Source organism: Alnus glutinosa, chromosome 8, assembly GCF_958979055.1.
Source record: "Alnus glutinosa chromosome 8, dhAlnGlut1.1, whole genome shotgun sequence".
NCBI lineage: Eukaryota > Viridiplantae > Streptophyta > Magnoliopsida > Fagales > Betulaceae > Alnus > Alnus glutinosa.
This window is the reverse complement of record NC_084893.1, coordinates 4,168,590-4,179,509: the sequence shown is the minus strand read 5'-3', so window position 1 is coordinate 4,179,509 and position 10,920 is coordinate 4,168,590. Positions and strand designations below refer to the sequence as shown.

Below are 10,920 nucleotides of genomic sequence, written 5' to 3'. Positions count from 1 at the left end.
TATGATATATGTTATATAATATTATCATTTATGTCATAAGCATACTAATATCTATGTAAGAATGTAAATAATTAAATATAATATATAATATATGTGTATATGTATAAGTATATAATATATAATTATATGTATAATATTTCTCTCCAGAGAGAGAAAAACAAAAAAGACTCCGTTTGTTTCGACGTAAACTATTTTTTGTTGTAAAATATTTTCAACAAAATCATTTTTTTTTTTAAAAATAATTTATCTAAAAATATTTTCTGACATTTGACTCGTACGAAAAAATCACTAACGGCAAAAAACCACCAGTGATCAGCAGGATTTTGGCTACTTTTGTCGAATTATGGCGATGGAGGCCGGAATTTGGCAACAACGGTCAGATTTCGGCCAGTTTCGCCAGAATTTGAGCTAGTCGGATTTTGGCTAGTTTTGCCGGAATCTTCATTAGTTGGATTCCGGCGAAGGTGGCCGGAATCCGGCACAAATGGTCAGATTCTGGCCAATTTAGGCAAAATCCGATACCAATGGCTAGATGTCGCCAATTCCGACAACGGCCGGATTCTAGCCTATTTTGTCAGAATTTGAGTTGTTGGATTTGGGCGGCGGTCATCAGAATCTAGCCAATGCCGTCGGATTCCGGCAATAGGATACTAAAATTTTGGGACCTTTGATGGTAGATTCGGGCTTCTAACAAACTCCAATGCCTGGCGGTAGTGGGTTCTTATAAACATGCATGCATGCAAGAGTGAAGAATTTAAATTCAAAAAACAATTAAAGAGGCTTTTACGGTTAAACTGAAAATGATTTCTGTTAGACTATCATTTTCGGTTGTATCAAACATTAAAAAATAATAATAAAAAAAATTTCCACAAATTTTTTTATGCCAAAACAAACGGAAATAGAGCATAAATGAAAATACCGAAAACAGTTTTAAAAAACATCTAAACTTTTCTTTTTTGATATTTTTATTTTCACATGTTTTAACTTTTAAAACGGTTTGCCAAACCCACACCCGCAAATCGGCAATAAAGAAACGCGTAAAATCGTTTGCAAAACAGCGAAACAGAATAGAGAATCGGTCTTAAACTACTCTTGACGACTAAATATCTCCACGAAGACAAATTCAGATTCTTTATTTTGTGGCCAAGGCAATGTCAGATTCACACGGTTTGAAGGAGTCAAAGAACTAAAGTACCTGGTCCTAGTCATTGAATATCGATCTTTCGTCCCAATATTCTAAATTGCTTAGCTTTGCCAAAACAAAACTTAGCCCATCTAACAGTTGACCTTTCCGTTTGTTGCTGGCGTGATTCGGCGAAATTACAAGACTAGAAAGGAAGATTAATGGGGTTTTTGGCATGGGAAGACAGATATATAAATAGAACTATCTTCTTGCCAAGTATATAATATTATCTAGACAGCAAGCTAGCCTGCTCAGTGCTCAGCCATGAAGAATCCATCAAGTAGTTCACCCATCTACATGCTATCTTGCCTCGTCGTGTTATTGCTTCTCCCTTTGCCATCCATCTTGGCTGACCCTGACTCGTTACAGGACTTCTGCGTTGCTGATTTGAGTGCCTCTCCATCAGTTAATGGCTTTCCTTGCAAACCTGCGTCAAAAGTAACTTCAGATGATTTTTTCTTTGATGGACTGAGCAAAGAGGGTGACACAACAAGCAGGTTTGGCTCGAATCTCACCACTGCTAATGTCCTTTCATTCCCTGGGCTCAACACTCTTGGGGTGTCAATGAACCGAGTGGACTTCGCCATTGGAGGAGTTAATCCACTCCACTCTCACCCTCGTGCAACTGAGACTGTTCTGGTCATTAAAGGGAAGTTACTTGTCGGGTTTGTAACAACTGGGAACGTGTTTTACTCTAAAGTTTTGACGGTAGGGAATATCTTTGTCATTCCTAAGGGACTCGTACACTTCCAAAGGAACATTGGCAAAGGGAAGGCACTTGCCTTCACCAGTTTCAACAGTCAATTACCAGGAGCTGCTGTCCTCCCATTAAATCTCTTTGCTTCAAAACCATCGATTCCTAACAACGTGCTGACTAAAACCTTCCAAGTAGGAGATGATGTTATCAATTCTCTTAAGTCCAAGCTCGGTTCTTAAGCTGATCGAGGCCTTCCCGATCAATAGCCTCCCATTGATTTGAAGATTGTGTATTAATAATGCTTTTGATATATAATCAAAGCCTGCCGACATTTTCTCGTGCTGTTATTGATCAGGTTATCTATCTGTGTTGTTATGATTAATTATTCACTCATTCTTGAATTATAATGAAATACGAATTTAGACCCCATGTTGCAATATTATGGCATGTTGGTAGGGAGGTGGGAGGAGTGCGGGGCAGCGTTCGTAAACATTAGGTGTTGTTTGAGGAAAAAAACTTGATATTAATTATATATATATAATTAGATGTCTGGATTCACAAATATATGTTTAAAGCTTAAGCACGAGTGTTGATTTGATTAAATTAAAAATAGTGTTAATTGGCAGCAGTAAAAAACTTGATATAATAGATGTTTTGAGTGTCAGTTAGGCCTACCAGGATAGATATCCTTAGCAAAGCATTGCATCGATCATGGTTTCCTTGTCAGGAGCCTCATCCTCAGGGAATGGATATTGGATACTGATCTATCAGGATGTGCTACCCAAGGAATCCAAGGACTGAATAGATCGATAAGCTTAGGAGGGACACTAAAATTTGCCCCTTAAGTGCAACTTTAGTTGAAAAGTCTACACTAGTGTCCTACATATATGCTCGAGTAGAACTTTCGAACAAGCTCAACAAGACAATATATAGGTTTGGCAACCAAATTAAGGTTCTCAGCACATCCTAGTGAGCTCTCCATAATATATATATATATTTAAATTTTAACTAAAAAATCTATTTTTATTATTTTAACTATTACTTTTAACAAACTTCTTATATAAAACTCTTCAAATACGTTTCTATTTCAACTAGATATTAATTTTTATTATATGGTTTTAAGCAACCACTCCTAACAAATGAGGAGAGAGGAAAAATGAATAGTGAAGTGAAAGGAGAGAGAAATGATAAAATATTCAATAGCTCATGAAATTTGTGAGTCAAATTTGAAGTGAAATTCTGACAAGAGCCAAAATAGAGAAATTATAGAGAGTTTGTTGAAGTGGAGTTTTTCACTAAATTTTGGTAAAAATTTTGAAATGAAGAGCTCATATGCTTTCATAAGGTTATAAACAATCGACAAATTAAGAGCTTAGGAATGAATTGATTCCAAGGGAGAGCAACAAAGCAAGAACCTCGGATATGGCCAGGTACGAGGAGATGTAAAAGCCACAAACTCTTGCTGTAATTTGTTGGTATTTTGGACACGTAAAATATTATGCACCACAGGATGCTTTATCAGATACTTTTCTTTTCAAGAGAAATATTGTGGAGATCTATTTTACTGTACACATGGTGTTATGTCACTATATTTGGACACCACTCTAGCTTAAAAGTTTAGGCTAATAAAGTTAGGTCCACTTAGATATATAAATACTATTTTTCTTAATAGTTTTTTAATGTATGACATAACACTCACAAAACATTTTTTCCTCACGTGTGAGTCACTTTCACATTGACCCAACTATTCATCGCATTTGAGCCCTTTATAAATTCGTTAGTGTCATGCTTACAAAAGTTGCGCCATGACTTGTGAGTGGTTTAGTCACCACCTTTAGCTGAATCTGAAAGTGACTCGTCATTAAGGTGGTTAATTAATCACCCCTTTTGACCGAATCTAGGGGGTGGCCAAACTACCCAAAGCCATGATGGTAGTTCAGCCACCTCCGATCCACACCTTCTAAGTGGTAAACCACAAGTCATCCTTTTTATTTTTATTTTTTATTGTTATGATTTGGATTATTCATTTGGAATGAATCTCACAAATTAAAAATAAAAGAGTAATAGTGTTATTCACATTTATTTATCACATTTATGTCTTAATTGACCTACACTTAGAAGTGTTTTGCCATTATTTTCAAATTTTTGAAGTTTATTTTTTACACCGACAAGGCCATTTATTATGCTTGCCCCGGCAATATTAAAAGACTAACTAAAAACGAAGAGTACTAATTAATGGGGTTTTCAGAATGGGAAGAGAGATATGAATACAATCATGATTTTTATTTGTACAATGACTGTATGCCAATCATTAAAAAGGAAGGGCGAAAGGAAGATAAAAGATTAGAGAGATCCACTAGCGGCCTAGCAGAACTACTTCCAATACTTAAGTCAATGATAGTAAAAAATGAAGTAAATTGATAGAGTTCTAAGTAAGAGAATAGAGACATACTTGGTGATGGATCTTCTTCTCTTTATTTAGGTTTACTGTTTTTGCCTCTCCTTGGATGGGCTTTGGGGACTCCTGCTAAAATTCTGTTAATGGAGTGGATGATTCCCTCCCAAGAATATCGGGTAGGTTTCCTCGGCTGGTAACTCAGTTATCTGACCTAGTAAGAGGGAAAATTGACTATAGTGTGTCATATCATGATATAGGTGTATTTTAATCCTTGAACAAGATATAGGTTCCTAAGCCATGCCAACAGGCTTTTCCTTGACCTGTTGGCTCTAGTGTCCTTGATAGGCCAACAAACTCTTTGATAGGCATCCCTCAAGGGCCTTCGGTAGTCGAGCCCAATAGTAGCCCTTAATTAGGCGAGTCAATCCATGGGAATTTTTTAGAGTGGGCCTCAAGGGCCCTGGGCATACCAGTAGCTCTTTATTTTCTTGGGCGACTTTGCTAATATTTTTTTTTAAATCTGAGATGTGTTATACCGATTGATTCTCTGATTCTTTTACTACTCTTCTCTGCTGATGTGACATTGTCAATTCATTTTTAGATTAATCTTAATTAAAAAAATAAAAAAATCTAATGGTAAACTGACCATATCACATCAACAGAAAATAATAGAAGAAGAACAAAAAAATACAAAATAAAATCTCTCTTCTAATATTATATCGGGTCTTAAACCACTCTTGACGACTAAATATATATCTCCCTAAAGCAATTTAAGATTCTTTCTTTTATGGGCAAGACAATGTCAGATTCACACGGTTGAAGGAGTCGAGAAGTAGAAACTGCAGTAGGAATACGTAATAAGATAATCACTAAATCCCCTTTTTTCCTTTCCTTTGTAGTCATGGTCCACGAAATGAATTGTTCTTGTCCAACAAAAATAATATGATTATCATTCATCTGACAGCTAAGATTATCATTAGTTGACCTTTTCGTCTGTTGCTACTGTCATTCATGATGTTTGCCTCGCGCGGCGAACTTAATGGGGGGTTTTCGGCGTGGGAAAAAAGATATAAATAGAAACCATATATGATCTTCAACCACTAAATTAACTACCCAAGTATTATATATCTTCAACAACCCAATTAATTACCTCTAGAAAGCAAGCCTGCTCAGCAGCTCAGCTACGATGAATCCATCAAGTAGTTCATCCTTCTACATGCTATCTGCTTGCCTTGTCGTGTTATTGCTTCTCCCTTTGCCATCCATCTTGGCTGATCCTGACTCATTACAGGACTTCTGCGTTGCTGATTTGAGTACCTCTACGTCAGTTAATGGCTTTCCTTGCAAACCTGCGTCAAATGTAACCTCAGATGATTTTTTCTTTGATGGACTGAGCAAAGAGGGTGACACAACAGGCATCTTTGGCTCGAATGTCACCTCTGGTAGTGTTCTTGTATTTCCTGGGCTTAACACTCTTGGGATTTCCATCAACCGAGTGGACTTTGCCATTGGAGGAGTTAATCCACCCCACTCTCACCCTCGTGCGACTGAGACTGTTCTGATCATTTCAGGGCAGGTACTTGTTGGGTTTGTGACAACTGAAAACGTGTATTTTTCAAAAGTTTTGACTGCCGGGCAGATCTTCGTCATTCCTGAAGGACTCGTACACTTCCAAAAGAATGTTGGACCAGGGAAGGCCCTTGCCTTCACCTCTTTCAACAGCCAACTACCAGGGGCTGCTATCGTCCCATTAAATCTCTTTGCTTCAGCACCATCGATTCCTAACGACGTGTTGACTAAGACCTTCCAAGTAGGAGATGATGTTGTCAATTCCATCAAATCTAAGTTCGGTTCTTAAACTCATGAGGCCTTCCACATAGCCTCCCATGCATTGATTTGAAGATTGTGTAATAATGCTTTTGATAAAGCCTGCCTCCATTTTTTTCATGCTGTTATTCATCAGGTTATCTGTCGTCTGTTTTGTTATGGTTATTCACTTATTTTTTAATTATACAATAAAGGTTTTTACCTGTTATTCAAAAGTTTATACACTTCATTTTCCATTCAATAGTATAGAAAGATCAGGTTAATTATCTGAGTTGTTATGACTTCAAGCATTGATCTTTGACTGCTTGTTCAGTTATAAGAGAATCAGTAGGATATTAAATAATACCTAGGGTCTGGTTCAATGATACAATATTCTCAAAGTGGCCTACATACAATTAACCCCTTATACGAGAAAAAGAGGAATCCTCCCATTACATTGTTTAGCATGAAGTTGTATCAAACAGTAACATACTGTACCAATGAATAAGAATTTACAAAATAAGTTAAAGAAAGAACAGTCATTTGCTTAGAGCATTCCCATCCGCTAATGCATTTACTCTTTTTAGCTAAAATGGCAATGCAAAACACTAAAAAGCTTCTCCATCCGATTATGTATATCAAATGCAAAATGCATTTCTTTTTGTTGCTTTTGTAAACAGTGTCATGCCCATTCTTTCTTTATTACTTTCTCTCTCTTTCTCTCTTTCTTTACACTTTCTTCTTCCTCTTTTCATTTTTGTCCCTCTCCAACGATGCTCTTCGTTGAAGCTCCATCACCGAATGCAATTAACCCTTTATTTTCAGACCTTTCTATTTCTGACTACTTCTTCCCCTTCATCTTCTGCTTCTTCTTCTCAAATTAACTCTTTTGCTTTGTTATCTCTCTCTGTTCTGGCAAAACATCATCGGAACCGAGGGTGTCCATGGACGGAAACCATAAACAGGAGCTCGAGGACCTCGAGCTCTTCCAGAATCATGTTGTCGACAGCTTCTTCTAGATTTAATTTTTGTGAGTTTGAGCTTCGTTGTATCGTGGAAGCGAATATGTTGTAGTCTTATGCATACTAATTGATCAGTATTGGTAAGGGCAAATATTGTCTCAAACGACCCACTCCTTTGAGCTTTTTACTATAATTTTCAATTTTTTTTGAAGTTTTTATATCGACTACAAGGTCATTTATGATGTTTGTCTCTGCAAAATTAAATGACTAAAAAGGAAGACTAATGAGGAGTTCAGCGTGGGAAGAGAGATATAAATAGAACCATGATCTTTGTTTGTAAAGTGACTGCACGCCAAGCACCAAAGGGAAGCTAGGTTGAAAGGAAGACGAAATGTCAAAGAAGTCCATTGGAAGCTCCTAAAACCAAACCACCTACGATGCTTAAGCCAATAAGGATAGTAGAGGAATTGATAGTGTCTAATTAAGTAAGAAAATAGAGATGCATACCTGGTGAAGGGTCCTCATCTCTTTATATAGGTAGTGGGCTCACTATCCCCGCCATACTTTATAGAGCTTTGGTGACTCTCTTTCAAATTCTCTCTCCCCCTGTTATGAAGTAGGTAAAAGCCGTTGGCATAACTCACAAGCACGTATCCTATGAAGCTTTTAAGTTATCTTTGCTGTAACTTATCTTAGAGTAGTTGTAGTTTAATTAAATAAGGATAGTTACAGTTATCATTCTAACTCAGAGTCTTTTAATTATTTGTAGCACTATTGTGCATAAGTCATTTAGGAGTAATTATAGAAGTCTCTCATGTGTCACTCAAAAAATGACATGGCTTTTAAAATCATCATTTGATCAAAATTCAACAGTGATCAATCACAAGCCCAATGGTGATTTTAAAAGCTACCTCATTTTTAGAAGGATACAAGAGTAACACAAGATGGACTTCTAGCATTACTTGTCATTTAGTAGTAAGTTTCTATTATTCCTTGTATGAGTTTATCTTCAAGTTAGAGTAGGAGTTTATCTCCAAGTCTTTTAATTTGATTCGTGTAGTCTATGTAGTCCCCTATTTAAAGGATGGTCAATTAATAGAGTAACGAAAATTAATCAAAAACTTTGTGTTTAAAAATGTTTAGATTCTCTCGAAACCTAAAATTTGAGTAATTCTAGATGTCATACCCATGTTTTTCTAAAAATGATGTGGCTTTTAAAATCACCATTTAATCAAAATTCAATTTTGATCAATCACAAGCCCAATAGTGATTTTAAAAGCCATCTCATTTTTAGAGGGATATAAGAGGGAAATGGGCTGCCTAGCCCAAGCCCAGTGAGATAAAATCAAGGCATATCAGATTCCACTACGTACTTTGATGACTCCAAAATTTTTCAATAAGAATTTATTTGATAACCCCTATTGAAACAATTGAATAAGTACCAATTAGTAGAGGCCCAGCAGAACTACTTTCAATACTTGAATCAATGATTGTAGAAAAGGAAGTAAATTGACAGGGTTCTAGTAAGAGAATAGAGACATACTTGGTGATGGGTCTTTGAGTCTTTCTCTCTTTATTTAGGTTTACTATTTTTGCCTCTCTTTGGATGGACTTTGGGGACTCCTGCTAAAATTCTGTTAATGGAGTGAATGATTCCCTCCCAAGAATATCGGGTAGGTTTCTGGGGTGGTAACTCAGTTATTTGACCTAGCGAGAGGGAAAATTGGCTATGGTCCCTAAGCCATGCCGACAGGCTTTTCCTTGACCCGTTGGCTCTAATGTCATAGGCCGACAATCTCTTTGATAGGCATGCCTCAAGGGATCTTCGGTAGTTGAACCCACTACTAGCCCTTAGGCAAGTCAATCCATGAGAATTTTTTACCTGATGGCTCTTGGCAAGTGGGCCTTAAGGGCCCTTCAGTCGGTGGGCATACCAGTAGCTCTTTATTTTCTTGAGTGACTTAGCTAACATCATCCTTCTTTTTTTTTTTTTTTTTAAATTATTTTTTAAATTATTTATTTATTTAGTATGAGATATGTTATTCATCATTCTCTGGTCCTTCCACTACTCTTCTCTGCTAACGTGACATTGTTAATCAATTTTTAAAATGATTTTAATGAAAAAAAAATTCAAATTTGAATTGACAATATCACATCAATGAATAATATATAAAAGAAATAAGGACAAGAATATACAAAATAAAATTTCTCTTTTAATATTGGGTTTTAAACTACTCTTGACGACATCTCTGTAAAGCAATTCAAGACTCTTTCTTTTTTGGGCAAGACGATGTCAGATTCACACGGTTGAAGGAGTCAAGAAGTAGAAACTGCAGTAGGAACACGTAATAAGATAATCACTAAATCCCCTTTTTCCTTTCCTTTGTTACGTACGGTTCACGAAATGAATTGTTCTTGTCAAACAAAAATAATAAGATTATCATTCATCTAATTAACAACTAAGATTATCATTCAATCTTATCATCTGCTGCATGCATGGGCTTGTATGCCCGCTGATATTAGTTGACCTTTTCGTTTGTTGCTACTGTCATTCATGATGTTTGCCTCGGCGAAATTAATGGGGTTTTCGGCATGGGAAAAAAGATATAAATAGAACCATATATGATCTTCAACCACTAAACTACCCAAGTATTATATATCTTCAACAAGACAACAACCCAATTAATTACCTCTAGAAAGCAAGCCTGCTCGATCAGCTACGTACGATGAATCCATCAAGTTGTTCATCCTTCTACACGCTATCTTGCCTTGTCGTGTTAGTGCTTCTCCCTTTGCCATCCCTCTTGGCCGACCCTGACTCATTACAAGACTTCTGCATTGCTGATTTGAGTGCCTCTACGTCAGTTAATGGATTTCCTTGCAAACCTGAGTCAAATGTAAACTCAGATGATTTTTTCTTTGATGGACTGAGCAAAGAGGGTGACACAACAGGCATCTTTGGCTCGAATGTCACCTCTGGTAGTGTTCTTGTATTTCCTGGGCTTAACACTCTTGGGATTTCAATCAACCGAGTGGACTTTGCCGTTGGAGGAGTTAATCCACCCCACTCTCACCCTCGTGCGACTGAGACTGTTCTGATCATTTCAGGGCAGGTACTTGTTGGGTTTGTGACAACTGGGAACGTGTATTTTTCAAAAGTTTTGACTGCTGGGCAAATCTTCGTCATTCCTAAGGGACTCGTACACTTCCAAAAGAATGTTGGACCAGGGAAGGCCCTTGCCTTCACCTCTTTCAACAGCCAATTACCGGGGGCTGCTATCGTCCCATTAAATCTCTTTGCTTCAGCACCATCCATTCCTAACGACGTGTTGACTAAGACCTTCCAAGTAGAAGATAATGTTGTCAATTCCATTAAGTCCAAATTCGGTTCTGATGCAGGACACTATTGAGTTTAGGGTGGATTAATTATTTATACATGTGTGTTTTAGTTTTCATTTTCAATTAAGGATTGGGTTTTATACGTACATGTGTGCTTTGTTTTTATTTTCAAATAAGGATTGGGTTTCCTTTTCCTTTAGGATTATGTATTTCTTTTCCAATGATTTCTTTTTCTTTTCCTTGTTAAATTAGAATGTACCTAGCCTATATAAAAACATCTAATCTTTGTTATTTTTCAATCAAGTTTTGAAGTATTAATTAAATTTTAAATTTACAGAGTTATTTCTCTATATGCTTATTTGGGGCAATTAGGAGTTATCTCTTCCCTATTTGTTATTTTTCTCTTCTTGAATTCTATTTTCTATATTCAATTCATAGTTTCTACTGTTATCATACGTTGGCAGAACGATCTTAGTTTCACTACTTTGATGACTCCAAAAATTTTCAATATGAATTTATTTGATAACCCTTAGCA

The 10,920-nt window shown here is 36.5% G+C and overlaps 3 protein-coding genes across 3 annotated transcripts; all 3 read left to right on the top strand.

Annotated features, from left to right (window-relative positions):
- The first annotated feature begins 1,277 nt into the window (after positions 1 to 1,277).
- Positions 1,278 to 2,309, top strand: LOC133875719 (germin-like protein subfamily T member 2). The gene has a single exon (XM_062313930.1). The coding sequence runs from the start codon at positions 1,448 to 1,450 to the stop codon at positions 2,117 to 2,119; it is 672 nt and encodes a 223-aa protein (XP_062169914.1). The 5' UTR covers positions 1,278 to 1,447; the 3' UTR covers positions 2,120 to 2,309.
- Positions 2,310 to 5,371: 3,062 nt separating this feature from the next.
- On the top strand, positions 5,372 to 6,320 carry LOC133876468 (germin-like protein subfamily T member 2). The gene has a single exon (XM_062314751.1). The coding sequence runs from the start codon at positions 5,465 to 5,467 to the stop codon at positions 6,134 to 6,136; it is 672 nt and encodes a 223-aa protein (XP_062170735.1). The 5' UTR covers positions 5,372 to 5,464; the 3' UTR covers positions 6,137 to 6,320.
- Positions 6,321 to 9,601: 3,281 nt separating this feature from the next.
- On the top strand, positions 9,602 to 10,688 carry LOC133876534 (germin-like protein subfamily T member 2). The gene has a single exon (XM_062314827.1). The coding sequence runs from the start codon at positions 9,773 to 9,775 to the stop codon at positions 10,454 to 10,456; it is 684 nt and encodes a 227-aa protein (XP_062170811.1). The 5' UTR covers positions 9,602 to 9,772; the 3' UTR covers positions 10,457 to 10,688.
- Positions 10,689 to 10,920: the final 232 nt, after the last annotated feature.